This window comes from Neodiprion fabricii, chromosome 4 (genome assembly GCF_021155785.1).
Source record: "Neodiprion fabricii isolate iyNeoFabr1 chromosome 4, iyNeoFabr1.1, whole genome shotgun sequence".
Classification (NCBI taxonomy): Eukaryota; Metazoa; Arthropoda; class Insecta; order Hymenoptera; family Diprionidae; genus Neodiprion; species Neodiprion fabricii.
The window spans coordinates 19,746,459-19,764,040 of record NC_060242.1 but is presented as its reverse complement, the minus strand read 5'-3'; the positions used below and the strand labels follow the sequence as shown (position 1 = coordinate 19,764,040).

The following is a 17,582-nucleotide window of genomic DNA, read 5'->3' as shown; positions in this document are numbered from 1 at the left end:
TGGAAACTGTTAAAAAGATCATTAACTAGAACGCTGAGAAATCATTGGCAATGAATGGAAATCACTTGGCACACTGTATATAAATGAATATAATGTTAGGTGTGAGATAGAAATTGATGAAAATTATTTCAAATCAATATCTATTTTTTTTTGGATGAAAGTGAGGTTTTTTTCAGTCAAAGAAATCTGATTCGACACAGGAAAAAAAAAAGAAAATGTTCAGAACAACGATTATTGTTATCGAGTGACTCGACGGCACATTTATTGACAATAAATCAAGAAGAAAATATCTTCCGCCATATTTGGTCGCCATATTCGGTAAAATCAACGAATCTTTTCTCTCTTTCTCCTCCTCCCGCTGTCTCTCTATCTGTGGGATGGATATAGGTGCGGTTAACTGACGGTAACTAACTCAGCGTAGGACGAGAGGGGATGAAAGAGGGGAGGATGTTCGACGCGCGTCAATAATTCACCGGTTTGTTCAACTCTTCCGATTCATCGGGGCCAAATTGAACCCGTCAATTGCCATCGGCCGTCGCTCATCCAATTGTTGCGTGCCCTCGTAAACATTTTTTCTTCTGTCACCCCGAAGCCCCATCCCTCATCCCTTGTTTCCCGGTTTTAGCCATTCCATGCCGCGAACAATGGGAGCAATGATCGAAATGTTAATTTCACGGTTTCCACACGACCCGAAACCATCCCCGTTTTTACACATCTCAACGTAGTCGTCGTCGCAGGCTTATTATAATTATGACAATTATTATAACCTGGGTCGAGCGTGAAACTATGTACCTAACACCTCAATTTTAAAGCCACGGAATTATCAAATTTTCCTCTCATCGAAATATTCTTCAACCGCTTTCACCGCCGGTTCCGCAGCAGGTCCGTTTTATTGCATTTACGGAATGTGAAATTGAAATTAACTCGTCTAAATTACCCGTCACATAACGTTTCCGTCATATGCGTTTAATTTACTTTTACAGGCCCGAAAAAAGAAAAAAACAATATGTTGAATTTATCAAATATGAGGTAAAAAAATTTTTCATCAATTCAAATCAATGTGTTTTCCGTTCACAGCAGGGTATTTTTTTTCTGTTCACTGCATTCTAAGAAGGAAAAAAATTTTTTTTAAAGTTTAAGACCAATAGAAAAATCGAATGAAATGTGAATTTCAAAATTACAAATGTAGATATTATACGTTTTTTCTCACTTTTCACTTACTTCTTTCATCTGTAGATTCTAAATCAAAGGCATGCCAACTTTCATGTGGATCTCAAAATTTTTGTTCTTCAGCAAAGCATTCGTGAGAAAAATTCGAAGCGAATCGATTGGGATTATTCGTTCGAAAATTGGATTTTCCTGTTTTTGGGAGTGGTAAGAATCAAACCAGTGGTCCAAAAAATCTCAAATCAGATGAAAGATGTTTCTTTTTTTTGTTTTTCTTGTACACTACACCATACTTAAAAAATGTTTAAATCTCTCGTGGCGAGAGTCATACGCAGTTGGGTTTGGTATAGAACGCCTTATACATATGTACATCCATGCCTATGTACAACGCGCGTGATCTATACGAAATTTCACATTACACAGCTGAGGTACAGCGACGCAAACTTTACGTTACTCCTATTTTCTCGTTTTACGCCAGCGTTTTATCTAGAGCGCGGTTCGCGGTGAGGTTGAGAAGATAAATAAAAGGACAAATTAAAGGGGGCAAGAAGGAGGGAGGAGGGTGGAAAAATAAAGAAAAGGAAAACGCGTGCACGTATATATGTATAAAAACAGGTGAATGCAAAAGCAAGGAAAAAAATACGCATACTTTAACGAGTAAAATATAACCCAAGCTTTTTTCTGTTCTTTGTTCTTTTTCTCTCTCTCTCTCTCTCTCTCTCTCTCTCTCTCTCTCTCTCTCTCTTTCTATTTCCTCTCTCTTTTACAAGCATTATCCCGGAAAAAACCCCTCTGAAGTCGAGATAAAACTGTGCTTTTACGGCCCGCTTATTGGGACGTGTTCGCAGTCTGGTTCTTCGTTACTCGCGCTATCCACGATTTAGGTTTAATCTGTACGTAGCTTTCCTGTCTATCAAATTTCCTCCCCTCGCCTTCATGTTGACACGTCAAATTCGCTATCAATTTAGGCTTCTCGTATTCGCATGAAGTATACAGCATTTGAAAATAATAAGGTTGTATATTTCTCATTTCCGTCAAAAATGATAATTGTAAAATTTACGTACAATCGAATTTCACTATTTTTCATACGTTTAGATATATGGTTTTGCATGCATTCAATTGGTATAATTTTTTAGTCCAGTGTAAAAAAAAAAGAAACCAACATCGGATCGAACCAATGAAATATGAAATAAAAAAAAATACAGATGAAACTTCCATATTTTAAGAGCGATTAAGGTGTAAACGTGGTTTCATACATACATATGTATATCATATACAGGTGTATGTGTACAAAAGCTAATCTTTATTGTACACAAGGACGATATGTCCGAGCCTAGACTGTTTATGTTTATATTACGCTCTTATGTCCCCAGAGCGACAGGTAATAACTGATTCTTGTTCAGTGCCTCAGTGCGTCAGTCGTGTCGAATATTTGTGAGAATGAGGAAGACGTCACAAGCCTCGCGGTGAATAGAATCGTAAGTTGAAAACCCACTTCCTATACTAAATAACGTATTCCTCTGTTTCTGATCGATTGTAAAAATTAAAATCCGTCATTTATTTACCAAATGGTAAAAAAAAAAAAAAAAAATTGTTTCTCAATACGAATAACACAATTCTGTAGTTTCGAAAATTTTCTTAGTCTCTTTCGTGCCTTGGGTGTGAATTATTCTTGAAATTCCATCGTAATACCATAACGTGTCGATTGAAACGATTTTCTTATACAAATCACTTTATTATTTTCTTTTTTTAATGTAGACAGTGAATTAGAATATCGTATAGAAAAATGTGCTTGCAATCGTAACTCGCGAGGTGTTTTCACGTTTGAATTTGTGCTAGCATGAATTATTCACGTGTAAAAGAAGTACGAAGCACTTTAATATGCGGTCGGGACTAACGGTTCGATGACAATAATAACCGACGACGCGAACGTATCCATGGTGCATAGCAAGTGTGACGCTGACGTTGAGAGTGACGTATAATCGATTTTAGTGTAACTACAATCGCTATTCGAATCACTGTGCATTCTGTATACCGTCCTTTGATGAAAAAGGTTAACTGACGTCGGTGTAAAATCGGGAAATCGGTGATTAATTGCTTTTTAAACAACGGGAGAGTGAAGAGAAAAAATTAAAATGTAGTCATCGATTGAACGTGGTTTTTCTATGTTTCTTTTTTAATTTTTTATTTAATTTACTCTCTTCTCTTTAATTTGGCGGAAATCATTGCTTGTGTACAGACCATTCCACTTCAATCGCCTAAAAACAGATGCACGAGAGATTTTCAGGGGGCTTTGAATTGAATTGCATTATTATTCAAAATTCGAATTTCAAAATTGAGCCAGATACATGAATAACCGTCAATTCGGGTTTGAATCTTTTTTTACTCGATTTTCCCGAAACCATTCAGTATTTAGAAGAGCTTTTGATTCGGCAAAAATTCAATATCCGCTATTCAGAAACGGCCACATGTAACAAGGAATTTTCACTATGTGAGAGACGCGTGTTCAATTTTACAGCTATATGTTAACGAAATATACAAAATTTGGTCCAAATATGCGAAAGATTTTTCAAACGAATTATTTGCCCATGGTTTTCTTACCGCATCAAATTTTAAAATAATATTTTCAGAACGACGAATTACAGAAGTATTTATAAAAGTTCCGACGTCGAAATCATACGTTTGTCTATTTATGTACCGATCCAACTTTTGTAAATCTTAATAAACATCTCGCGATGATTAACAAATTAATGGGATTTTCTGAAAAACGTGAGAAAAAAAAGTCCGAGGGATGATGTACAATTGCTTAGACATTGATTATTCGTTTCAAATTGTTTTAAATCCGACTAAAATTTAGTATGTATCTTAAATTTCACTACCCAATTGCTAATTTTATTTAGAAAATTATATTCACTGCAACGAAACACGAAAACTTTCTTTCCCGATGGGGTTGTTGTCGTTAAACTTTTAATGAAAAAAGTATAATTCTGTTCCAGTGAATCTGGCACAAACAGTTTATTCGAAAAAAATAAACAAATAAACAAATAACACAAGCAATCGTGAGGTAAATTCAATCGAATCTCCACAAATTGTTTACAATTTACTAACCGTCTTCCAAATTGAAAAATATTCATGTCGTACAAGCTCTATTTTATGATTTGAGTATTTTCCTTTTTTTTTTTCTTTTCGTCAAGTTGCAATTTTCGAATAATCATCGCTGCAGCATTCTAATAGATCCATATAACGAATACTCATTGGGCGATTGACGACCTTTGTTTCCAACTTATCATCCTCCTTGGGGAATTGGAATTCATTGAATTTACTCCCCGACCGTCGTTCGCCTTAGGAAAACCGGACGCAGTTATCATCCCTCGTTACAAGCATCGCACACAGGGCCGGTCCTTGTATTTAGCGGGCAACTCGCGGTGGGTTTGTGATTTATTTCATTGCCATATTAACGATAATAAACTTGGCCCCTCCCCGCCGTTGCTGCATGCGTAGCATTGTTTTGCCTTTCAATTAAAACAAGCGTTAGTTCCGGTTATCGTGTTTCTTGCGCTTCCGACGCGGCGCGTCGCGACGCCCTTCGATGAGCGCGAGGGGCGATCCCTCCTATATCTTCTTCCACGGCAAATACACACACACACACACACAGCTGGGATAAAAGCACGCCCGGGATTTATGCCCCCGTATATTTATACGCGTTTCCGGTATGTTCACATGAGCATGCAGAGACCTCCGGTGGATATTTAATATCTATTGTCAGCTGGAAGGCGAAATATTCATCCCTCTCTATTTTTTTGTTTTCGCAGCCGGGGGAGGGGAAAAAAGTAAAATTACCATCGGGGTAATTATTGTATCGCAGGACAATTTTAATTACGAAGGAATGATGCAGGAACAGGTGTATAATAATGATAACTTATGTATACATACGGTATATTTTATACATACATTTTTTCCATAATAATTATATGGGAGTTTTCCCTAGGGTGGAAAGACGACCGTGCATAAAATCGAGTAACCCAAGTTAATGAGATTGTCGGTGTACTAACGGGAAATACATTTCTCTGATTCAACAGATTTCAATTTATTTTCATCTTCTCGTTCCGTCTGTCTCTACATATTCTTCAGAAGATGCGGACCGTTTTTTTTTTTATTTTTTAATTCGGTTCAACGAAATCATCGTACAATCCAATCTGTTCATTTATTCATACATTTGATTATTTAACACTCTCTTATTAGTTGTGAGTACTCAATAATTTGAACATGCATCAGGAGTTAAGTGCAAAAAATATGTTTGAAAAATCAGTGAAACTAAAGAACGTAATTGAATCAAAGTTCAAACAGTGGAATCGAGTTGAATTTACTATAATATTAAAAGAATCTCTCCTTAACCCGCGAAACATATTTTCAATTGCAAATTCAAGTGAGCGAAGTTTAGGTTTTGACTTTTAATTGCCCGTTTAGGGTAATGTTTATTCGACAATTTTCAGTTACTGACTGCAAATATCACCTAGGAGCTGATTTTTATCAACGCGGTTAACTGAAATTAGGTACACAACTAATTGTAGACACTGACGAAGTCTCGGGATGATTCCCCCTCTGCGAATTTGATTCAGCTTATTAGCTCCGCTGATTTTTGAACCTTTTCGTCACACGATTTCCGATCATTTCTTCAAAAGTTATTTGTGCAATCTTATTTTCGTTACAGACTTTGAATCGATTTTTAATAATTTCAAAAGTTGTAAGCAAAAAATCTATCGTTGTGTATGACATTTTGGAGCGATTGATTCAACAGTAATAATTTTGACAAGCGACAATAAAATCCGGGTGTATTTCCTAACTGAATATTTTCTCTCTCCCACCATTAATTTTTCACGAATAAAGTTTTCGTTCACCTCACGTCTAGTAAAATATCAATGCGAAAAGAAATGTTCTCATCTGCTTGGCATTAAAAACGTGAACGACGTAAAAAAAAAAAAAGAAAAAAAAAAAAACTTCCAGTCAGAGAATATCAGGCGAGCAGGTGGGCGGAATTTTACCGAGTCGAAGTCACGTATAGAAACACGTAGTAAAGCCGAGGGTTAATCTTAACTCGAATAACGTGCCCCGACTTCTCTTGGTCTAATTTTTATCCGGGCTTATTATAACCGCCGAAGGGATAGCAAGTCTGATATTCCAGTTACCAGAAGGGATCTCTCCCGTTTTCTTCATCATTTTCTTTATCCCCGGTTAATGGATTATTTGATGTAGATTTAAACTGAAGCGAGGGCTCAAGTTGACCAATTCAATTTTTTAATAATACCTACTTATACATAAACATACGGCTATACATACATATATATATATATATATATATATATATATTATGTATAGGTGTACAATCTACATATAAATATATAATATTTATGTCATTCACAAATTAATTATATAGAACGCCTCAAAAAGAGAAAAGCGGAGGGAAAAATTCTATATACACTTCACACACCGCTAAATTAATCACTTGGTGCGGTTCAGCGAGTTGTTGGAACATTTTCGGCGGCCACAGTGATTTTTAAATGTGCGCGTACAGAGAGGAAAAAAACGTTCGTTTGCATCGATCGATCGAATGCAGCGCAGTCTGGATAAATGTGCGTGTATGGTGTTTTTAGAATTTGTTTTTTTTTTTCAGTTTAGTTTGCTTTTTTCAATGTAGCACAAAATCAACTAGACAAATGAATAAATAAAGGAACAAGTAAATGAGGAAAATCAATACAGTAAAGTTTTAAAACCAATACGATAACATAAATGCGTGAACCCCCTAAATGGAGGTGGGTGTATTTTATTCGTCAGAATGTGTCATATTCACGCCTGAGAGAGTATTTAATCGAACGGATTTTCGCGTCGCGTATTTGGATATACTGTACGATCGCTTCGGGCGAAATCGGTTCTGATTTTTTAGGAAATAAAACAACCCTCGATTATTGGATGGGATGGACAAAAAGGAAGCGAAGAATAAAAAAATCCGATAATAATTATAGCGGTAATTAAAAATGGTTTCGAATTACCGAAAACCTAATATATGTGTGCGTGTACATGGATTGAAGGAGGAATCTAAAAGAAAAGAATAATGAAGTTTTGCGGACATCGAACGGTGTGAGTGAAATCCGATGCGGGAAAAAAAAAAAATAAAAACTAGAAACAAGGAAACGAAACTCGAAATCAATTCGGTAATTGCCAGAACCGTGTCGAAAGGACTTTTATTTTTATTCTCGTTTGTTGAGCACTTCGTTTCACGTGTAACTCGAGCATTTTGCAATTCATAACCTCGAATTTTCACCCCTGCGTTGAAATTCGGATAAAATCGTTTCGAAATTTAGTTTCAAGTATATTTGTCGGGACATATCTAATCTTGTTAGCACATCGAACAGAGAAAACGTTGAAGCGAAATATTTTTCGTCAAAATCTCAACTGTGGGAAAAAAAAGAGAAAAGAAAAGAAAAAACACACGCACAGAAAAAAGATTTACTCGCTTCAGAATCAACAAGAAATTCGTCGCAACTTTCTTGTTTCTCGACTGTGTGAAGTCACTGGCTCGTAAAAATTTCATTACGGAGTTTATGTTTACATATATTATCCCCATGCATGTAGCCTTGCGAAAAACAAACATTATGCTTGACGAGTTCGCGTGAAATTCACCAAAATTAAAAGGGAAGTAGAAAATTTGAAGAATCAAAAGGAGGGTAGAAAAACAAATTGTTTCACTCAACGCTCGTTTTCTCTTTTTTTTCGCTCGTGCCGCCTTTTTTCAATTATCTTTATTTATCATCAACATGTTCTCCGTATAAAAATTACCAAGCACGGCTAAATGAAAAGCGTTTGAAAAAGGTTCTTGAAAAGTTGTATCATTTTTATTTATCTTAAAAAATTGTTTTCTCGTTTGTTTCTCTTTCGTTTCTCCAGCGAGTGAAACGGCACGGGGTTTTATACGTGTCTGAAATCGTTGACGAGAAATTTTCTGGGTAAAGAATCTTTACCGGTTATTAGGCCGGGATAGTTATAAGGAGGCGAACTCGTTGCCACGGGGTGAAGGCAGGTGGCGGTGGCGGTAAGTTGGTAAGGATATTGTTCCCATGGCGATGCCCTGAGTGGTGGAACTGTCTTCCAGTTTCCACAATATTCGAGCGTTTATCTTAACGACGCCTTCCTTCGAAGACCAACTTCGTTAAGTGTTCCGGACTTTGCGAGCCTCTCTCCCTCCTCCCTCGATTCCTCTTTCTCTCTCCGCCTCTTTCTATCTTTCGTTGTATTCCTTTATTGCGTACCCGCAAGGAAAGTACTCGAGGTCTACCCCCGACCTGCTGATTTGCTTCATTCGACGATGTGCTGAGAAGGGGGTGGAGGGTTGATTCCGAATTTTTGGGTCGCGAAACTTGAAGTAAAAAAATCAAACTCTGACGGAACATCAAAGTTTTAAATGATCTCAAGCCCGCCGTTCAAAGTTCCGAAAGTGCGAAAATTAGAAAATTTAGGAATCTCAAACATCGAAATTCTGAATGATCGAAGATTTTCTGAAATTTCACCCCTTCGATCTGTCTTTGTTTTGGATTTTAGATATTTGTACGCTTGGAATCCTGGTCATTCTGGTTTTTGACTTTTCTGATTTTTTTCACCCACTGGTTGAGTAAACTACGCTGTGTGAGTATATTTTAATAGAATCGGAACCTTACTTTTCGGAAGCTTACACTTCGAAATTGAGAGCCGACGGGTGTCCGACTATTATGAACTTTGTTGTTTCGTAAAATTTTGATTTCTGTACTTCAAGTTTCGCCACCAAATAACTCGAAATTAGGCGCTTTCGGAACTTTTCAAATTCGGAACTTCAACCCCGCTCCATGTTTCCGTACGCACTTGAAACTTTTGACACGTATTTTTTCTTAGGTGTTAATTTCGGCGTTGAAAAGATGGGAACCACCCTCAAGGCTTATCTTCTAAAATCGTTTCTTCAGGATTTCACGATAACCATGTGAAATGTTGTAAACTCGAAGAATTCGCAAAAAATATACGTGTTCATGCTTCTCCTTTGCATTGAAAGAAGAAGTAAACAACGAAGTTTGTGGGATAAAGTCTCTGCCAGTAGCAATTTAAACGATCTCTGAATCACTTCAGACATTTCACAGTTGTTCCAAATCTGAAATACTCAAGAGGCAAAGCCTGTTTTGAACACTTGATTTCTTCTCGAATAATCGCATTCTGCGGTAGCTAAATTGGTATCTTGTATATTGCAGAATTTGCATGAGTTATTACAATCGTAGGTAAAATATCATTCTTCACATGAAATATTTTAAAATCATCAATCGGCATCATACATATATAAATGCGTAATGCTGAAATACATGAAATAGTGGAAAAATTTCGCGGATGAGAAAATTTGCAAAGTGAATAACTCCGAGTATATAAAATTTTCACTCGGTTTAAACGACGATTACTGGAAATATCTGTAAAAATTCATAACTTTCCTCGACAGTGGTATGAATGTAATTCTATCCGCGCTAATGTTTTTTTTTTTCTAAAAATCAATATATCCCTTCTCTGATAAAGGCAAATACAACATAAAAAGGAAAAGAAAACGCGTTCAGGTAATACTCGCAGTTCACGTGAGTGCAATAACAAGCTTCCGATGGCAAAAACTCCAACGAATAGAAATCACTGTGCGTGGGTTCTAAATTGAGCTGATCATCGGGTCGTGAATAGCGATTAATGACGTCATCATCGGAAGGTCGTGCTTCCGGTAATTACCCTCAGCCATGGGCGAGGGCGTTGGGATTCTACGGAGCCTCCTTCTCGTCCTCCTCGGCCTCCTTCTTTAGGAGATTAGACCGAGGCACGATCCTGGAGGACCTTTGATTCAGGCCCTGCCACTCCTTCGCCCGATTGATAGCTCGCCGCAATTTCAACCCCGATCGCGATACAAATTCTACCTTCATTTATCTCTAGCTCTGTGTGTTTATGTATCATGTACAATGCAGGGTGAATCCGGAGGTAAAATTTTCTCTTCAAGATTCTAGAAGGGTTTTTTTTTTCAATATTTCAGGCTGAACACACGCACTTTTTAACTTGAAACTGCCCTCACTATGCTCGGAAGCTTGTCAAGGTTTTCCAGAGCTTTTTGATTTTCAAAACGTACAAAAGATGTACATGAAAGCTCTTGGCCGTATGAAATTTTGCAAGGATGATAAATATTTTGGAGATTTTGGAGACCACGCGAGTAGTAAATTATACAATAATTATATCGCGATCAGAATTCAGACGCATCTGCTTAGATTATTATTAATTACTTTGTTGTTTTATTCCTTTTTAACAAAAAAAAAAAAATAAAAACTAATGATGGTTTAAGTATCCCAAATTACCGTGTGAAACACTGATAATACATGTTACACAGATTGAACCACGACATCTCTTTGTGTAAATTCACAGACATACATATTAGAATGTTTCAGAAAAAAATAATGTGCAATTTTCCACCATGGCAACCCCTAAAAAGTTTGTTTAGGCTAAAGGAAAGGTTCTGTCTAAAGATGAGCGCTCCACGTTATGTGGAAGATCGCGATCATCGTCAGTTGATCTTTTATTTTGATATATATATTTTTTTTTTTCAATTTATGAAGTATCGTGAATAAAATTTGTTTTTGTTGCTTACATTAATCACAATATCAATTTACGTAACAAAGAAAACCCACACTCGTAATAATAAGTTTCCGGTTGATGTTTGAGAGATGGATCTGAAGATTTTTTTCGTTAATAATTGAAGCTCATTAAATAGTTATATTTAATACGAACTTTTAAATTAGGAAAATAAGATCTCCGGATGATATATCGTTGCTTTATGAATCGTGATCTTTAGACTTTAAAAATAAATTTCAGGAAAGAAATAATAATTGAAATGCTACGTCGTGTTTCCATAGAAATTCAAAAAAAAAGTGTTAAAAAAAAAAAAAAAATGAGAAAAATCAAACGAGCGCGATCTTTCGCATAACGTAGAACGCTCATCATCTCACAGAATCTTTCTTTTAACCCAAACAAACTTCTCAGCATTAGCCACGGTGAAGAATCGTAAATTATTTTGTTCTGAAACAACCTAATGCATATATACGTCTAAGTGTACGTGAAGTTTTTTGTGCCCCGGCTGGCCGATTTGTCTGCGAGTTTTTTTCTTCCATGTAAGTATATGTGTATTCATACACCCACGTACGCATATATATATATATATATATATATATATATATATATATATATATATAATATACATGTATATATATATATATATATGTAATATATGTATTGCTCTCTCTCGCTTTCTCTCTCGCCATGCGGCGCGAAATTGAAATGCTTCAAATGCTCAGCGGGTGCCCGGGGCTATTTTGGATACCACAAAGAGTTGGTATACTCCTGGGACACCCGGGGGCTTCAGGGGTATCGCGTCTGGCCGGCGCAGTCCAGAATTCACCCCTGAAAATCCTCCCCCTCCGTCATATATGAGAGTATAAGGTCCTTTCGGGAGACCGATAGAATGCCCCCCTCTCTTTCTCTAGTCTCCCCCTATTCCTTCTCCCCTTTACCGCCACTCTGCGGGAAATCGGTAAAACGTACTCTGCACTGTGTGCGTGTGTATGCGTGTATACGAAAATGCCAAATCTTCCCCAATTTCTTTTTATTGCCCAAAACGTGTCTTCGGCGCGAAGAACTCCCTCAACTCGGCTCAACTCCAATCTCTCTCTCAGTCTCTCTCACTCTCTCACTCTCTCACAACCATTTATTCGCATTCCGCGGGATTTCTCTGCGTACTGAATTTTCCATGAATGCGGACTTGAACGCACTGCAGTTCCTCTTAAATTTCCAAAGAACGAAAACCTCTGCTTGTATCGTGAAAATGAAACTTATTCGTGGTGACATTGAGGTACGAATATTATATGCGTACAGTGTATCGGATTATTTTTTTTTTTAAGTTACCCTGGATCAGAGCCAATCACAGATACATCTGTAATTCAAATTCTTAAGGTCTGACTCATAAGCGAGGTTTTTTTTTAACTGCTTCTCACAATCTCTGAAGAATTGCTTTTAATCTGAAGTTAAAACAGTGTTCTCGTTTCTTCCTATTGCGCTATGTAAATATGTTGTTCGTGCTTTTTTTTTTAATTCTTTTATTTGAAGTGTAGAGAAAATTGGATTGTTCATTTTATAAAATAACGTATATTTGTTTGATCGGTGCACCGATGAAATATTATTCAATTGATAAAAAAGGATGTGGAATAGAAACTGTATCTGAATATCTGATTTTTCAGGGTACGTTGGCAGTTTGAAAAATTTTTTTTTGTTAAAATACCGAGTTACAAGAAACGGTCATATCTTATCTTCTAAACAACAGTAAAAAAATGTCAATTCACCTAAGCAGCTGCTGTAAGGTTCAACATTCTTAAAAGAATATGAAAATTCGGAAACGAGGTATAAAAAAAAAAAGGAAAGATTTTGCTTGGCTTGTTCGAATGAATCTGCGAATGAATAAAAAGTAGCAGTAAAAATATCGCCTCGATGATTTTTGTTTCAGTGAAATACCTTCGCGAGGTTACGCCTTACTTCCGCAAGGCATCGATAATCCAGGAAGTTGGGTGGGAGCTTCAGAGAGGATTCCTGAGCGCAGCTCCTCCACCTCCGAAGTCGCCGCCGAGAGCGGACACTCGATACCTTCCACTCCAACTATGCAGATTGACCAGAAGTCATCCCTCTTCCGATCCAGGTAAGCCCGATAACTGGAGTCGTAGATGGCTCTTGAAAGTCTCGTTTGTCCCCTTCGTGAGGTGCGGACGATATAATAAAACACGCCTCGATCCTCTGGAGTCCTACGGACTGGATTGGCTGATTGAAGTCGTTCCGGATCGCTTCGCTGTCTCTGCGACTCTTATTCTCCACTCGAATATCGTTACGCTTCGGGCGGGCGGAATATCGTCGAGTGGCTTTGTTCATCCGGTCCTCGTGATAATTTCGACACCATTTTTTCACCCCTCTACAATTCACTTGCACCAAGTATTTACAATTTTAGATTTGTTGTCGCCGTAGACCGAAATCACATCCTCTTCTCACTGTCGTGATAAATATTTCCTTTATCGGAAGTGTTTCGGAGGAGTTTAGGGATGGGGGAATAGCGGTTGAATCTAATAAAATCAAATAGTAAATTTTTATTCGAATATCCAATCGAATGGTGAAGTTTGATATAAGCATTTAATCAAATAGTAAAACTTGATTAAAAAATCTCATTCGATAGTGAAATTTGACGCGAAAATCGAACCGAATATTCGTGTTCAGATTATTCGAATAGTTCGATTAATTAGAACAGTTTACATCCCTCAAATAATTCAAACAGTTGGAACAGTTCCAATAGTTGCAATAGTTACAATAATTTGAATTATTGGCATGATTTTTTAACAATTTTAAAACCTTAGGAACCACAAGATTGAGTTCCCAAAATATTCACCGAGTTCGAATTAGATTTTTCTGAATTTGGGTCGAATTTTAGTCCATACGAGTGAATTTTATTCAAATCTCATGAACATTCAAACGATTCGAACTGTCTTATTTATTGGAATAGTATTTTTACGCACATTTACTTGTTATGGGGGAAAAAATATTGAATCAAACAACCGTCTATGCGTAAATCAACCGTAGTAAATTTATTAGATTTCTTAACATCTTATTCTAACCAAACAAAATATCTATCGAAGGAATAAAAAATCAGAATGAACAATTTCTTTTGTTCATGTTTTTTCTCCGCAAAAGATTTGGATTAGCCCCTTATTCCTTAATCAATTTTAGTTTCAACCTTCTGCCTTTTCAAATTGAACATTTTTTTATTCTCTCACCTCTTCCATATTTCCATCATTAATTTCTAAACCGAACAGACGAGGACAGTTTGAGATCCACTGTGCTCAAATATTTCGGGCTCATGGTGAACGATGCGTCAGAGTGAAACGGGTTCAATAAGGGACCCTTACACACTGCACACTATATAACTGTCGTAGAGACAATGAGATTAAGATTTATCAACCATGAAAGTAGTGCCACAGTAAAATTATGAGATCGTGAGCTGGAATAATTAATCTCACAGGTCTCCTTAGGGGCTTCTAGACTAATATTCGGCGAAGGTGAAGCAATTTATACTCTATGCAAAGAAATCTTTTTTTCCCTCGGCTTAGACCGTGCAACTTTATTATTATACCTAGTCGACACTTCAACGCTTGTAAGGCTGAAATATATTTCGTTTAAAAGAGTATTAAAAACTCACGGAATTGAATAAACACCACTTCTTTCTTATTTCTTAATAAGATTAAGTCATAGGTACCTTATATATTTACTGATTTTGTACATGTGGAATCTGAATTGTCCGTGGTTATCATTTTTATCCTCAATTCGAACGCGTTTTTGACAGGCTGTAACTTTTTTAAAGAAACTCAACTTGTCTCTGGGGGTGCGTTTCCAGCTGGTACATATCGTATCTCAGCTACAGTATCTAGAAAGAAAATAAAAAAAAAAAAAAAGCCGCATTACCATAATTCCTTCCAACATCACGCGAAACTCTGAAAATTCTAGAAACTTCTTAAAACAAATTCTAGATTTTCCGTTGGCGTATTTGTGAGAGAATATTTGGCTGATGATCTGAAAGCATAGAATCGCCGTGGAATCCGTATGACCTAAAATTATAATTGCTTCCGGAAGCTCTCGCGGTCTACTTGTCAAATCGTATTTGGTGACAGTATTCCTCATTATTGGCTTCCTGGAGCTCGACGCTTTCTAGCCACTTACCGTAATCTTGGACAGCTGGGTTGTTAGGTTACCGTGACAGGGAAGCAACTATTGCGCGGTATGAAATGTCTGCGAAACTTGCCGATATATTGGCATGCACATTTAACAACCTGCCTCGCATATATTTACATCCGTCACAGAAAATCATGTGACGGATTTAACGGCTGAAACTTGAAAATTTTAAATAATAATTTGAGAGAAAATACACGATCGCTTGCAACATTTTTTTTTCATTTAACCAGAAACGGCATTATTCACAATCAATATATCTTGTGCTTTATTGAAATAAAATTGACGTTAATCATTTTACGGCGATATTTGCTAACAGAGAATTCATTTGCTATCGAAACTATCCATCTGATTCGTCGAAATTCGACAAACTATTGTACGACTTGTCGCATTAAAAAACAGAACAGTGTTCTATCATCTTTCTACAGTGTTCAACAAAACGAACCTAATTCCTTGTTCGATTAAGCGATCTGTACCGAACTTCTTCTGTTCTCTATAAAGTAAAGCGGAAATCCTTTTTAATAAAGTTGAACTCAATTAACATCGATTTCGCTTTTCAAACTTCATTTTTGTACATTTTTATAACGGGATCGGCTATGTCTTTCGGTTTATATCCAATTTCCCTTTTCTGGACAAGAAAGAAATGCGGGTATATTGTTGCCAGTAGCTGCGAAAATAATGTACCTTATACACAACGGTGTAATGTATCTTTCTTTCGCGATTTGGAATAACATAATTTATCTCTCGACTGGCTGGTTCAGCCTTGAAATCGAGTACTTCTCCGATTCGCTTCGTCTGCTCACTCGTATAATAATCGCGACATGTGAGACAATTTTCAGCCCCCTTTGATCTCATGGACTGTCGCACCGCGATAATTTGGCGAAGGTGGGTACATAAAGCCGTTTGGCACCCTGAAGGTGCAGAGGACGAATGTATATAATAACAGTAAATTCGTTCTTGTCGCAGGAGAAGCGAAAAAATGTTGGCGAGCCTCGTTTACAGCTTTTCGGCGGTGACCCGGAAATTTCAGGAATTCACACTTCCCGGATTCATCTCAGGGGATTCCCCTCTAAAGTATTCTGGAAATTTGAAATTACTTCAGATCAAGTTTGCGCGCGTTGAATTTTCCTTGCCATTTGATTTACAAACGATTTCTAGTCCTTTCGAAATGTATAAAAATGAATCGATGTACGGGTTTCGTGCCCTATAGTTGAAAGTGCGAACAAGGGGCAGAAAAATGCTCTCTGAAACCTGACGGATTTTGTTTCGCTTTGCCTCTTCGGCCCCTTTTCATCCCTTCACCCTTGTACTATAACCGTGATCGAGGAGCTGAGAGTATCGTGTTCCGGATTTCTTCAACAAAGAGCTTGCGGCCCTTGGATATCGCGAAGAGGCGACCCGACACGATATTGATTTCAAGTCAAATAAACACTCCGTAGTAGTCGGGAAGGAGAGGGTGCAAGCATCATGAAACTGGGACCGCGCTCCGAACCCTCGCGCATGTGGAAACTCCGAAAACTACGAGCAAGTTGACTTACAAGCACGCAAACATTGCTCCTCGGAGTCGAAAGTTCACGGCAGGCCGTGTCATACCGTACTCTGTGAGAGAAAGGGAGAAGTCATGGAAGTCTCATTTCCTCCGCTTAACCGGGTAAACAAATACTAATTAATAACTTGTCAAAGCTAGCTACTACCGTCCCTAAGTTGCCAGTCTTCTTCCCTCCGTTACAGCGGAAACGGAAGCATCTTCGTGACGCGACAAGACGATATCGTCTCACCTAACGAGAGTCTCGAATCAAAGTCTGCATCCTTGGAAGTCGAGAAAATATATTAACCGATGTTGAAATCATTCCTTCGCAAAGTTCAGTGGAATTCATGCCATCGTACCAAGGATTTCTTACTCTCAGTAATTGGGACCATTTGGTATCGAGCTTTTTTGAAAATGAAAGAACCTGTCACTGATTTAACTTCTCTTTCTCGTCGGCAATTAAACGGGTTACCAGCCCTCTAACCATCCTGTAACGCAACTGTGATTGCTGAGTTTACTTCGATCGTTGAGCGTTGGTACTGTCGGTTGAAGCCAGCGCTGCAGTGCGAAAGTTCGGAATCTTAGGGGTGTTGGTACCGAGGTATGGGATATTATTTGGCAAAGGGTGTAGGAGAGTCGGGTCTCGGGGCCAAAATGCTTACAACGGTTAACCGAGTTAACTCACAGAGAATTTAATTATCCATCTGTGCGTGAGCTTCGACGGTGAGAAACAACGTGGAAGATCTTCACGTGATACGTTTTCACCACCGCGTGACGTGGAGTCAAATTCAAGATGACGAGCGAGAGTAAGAGTCACGGTTAAAGTTACAGTAAGAGGAAGATAACATCCTCCTCACCTTTGTCCTGAATTCTAACTGTCACTCGCCGTTCTGAAAAAAGATTGCGCATTTGATCAAAATGGTGAATGCATTGTCAATTTGCCGAAGAGAAAGGTCAAATCAATCATTCTACGCACGAGTCTTGCGGAAGAACGATCTTACTTCTTCATTGTAGCGACACTGTCCCGTTTTGTTCGGGTCTCTTT

At 37.7% G+C, this 17,582-nt stretch overlaps 1 protein-coding gene across 3 annotated transcripts in view; it reads left to right on the top strand.

The window, feature by feature from the left end:
* The window catches only part of LOC124180521 (beta-1-syntrophin), a 232,998-nt gene that overhangs the window by 152,307 nt on the left and 63,109 nt on the right, over positions 1-17,582 (top strand). For all 3 annotated transcript variants that reach the window (XM_046566154.1, XM_046566153.1, XM_046566152.1), the window contains exon 3: positions 12,752-12,940. In XM_046566154.1, coding sequence (XP_046422110.1) covers positions 12,752-12,940 — 189 coding nt within the window. The remainder of the gene's footprint in view (positions 1-12,751; positions 12,941-17,582) is intronic.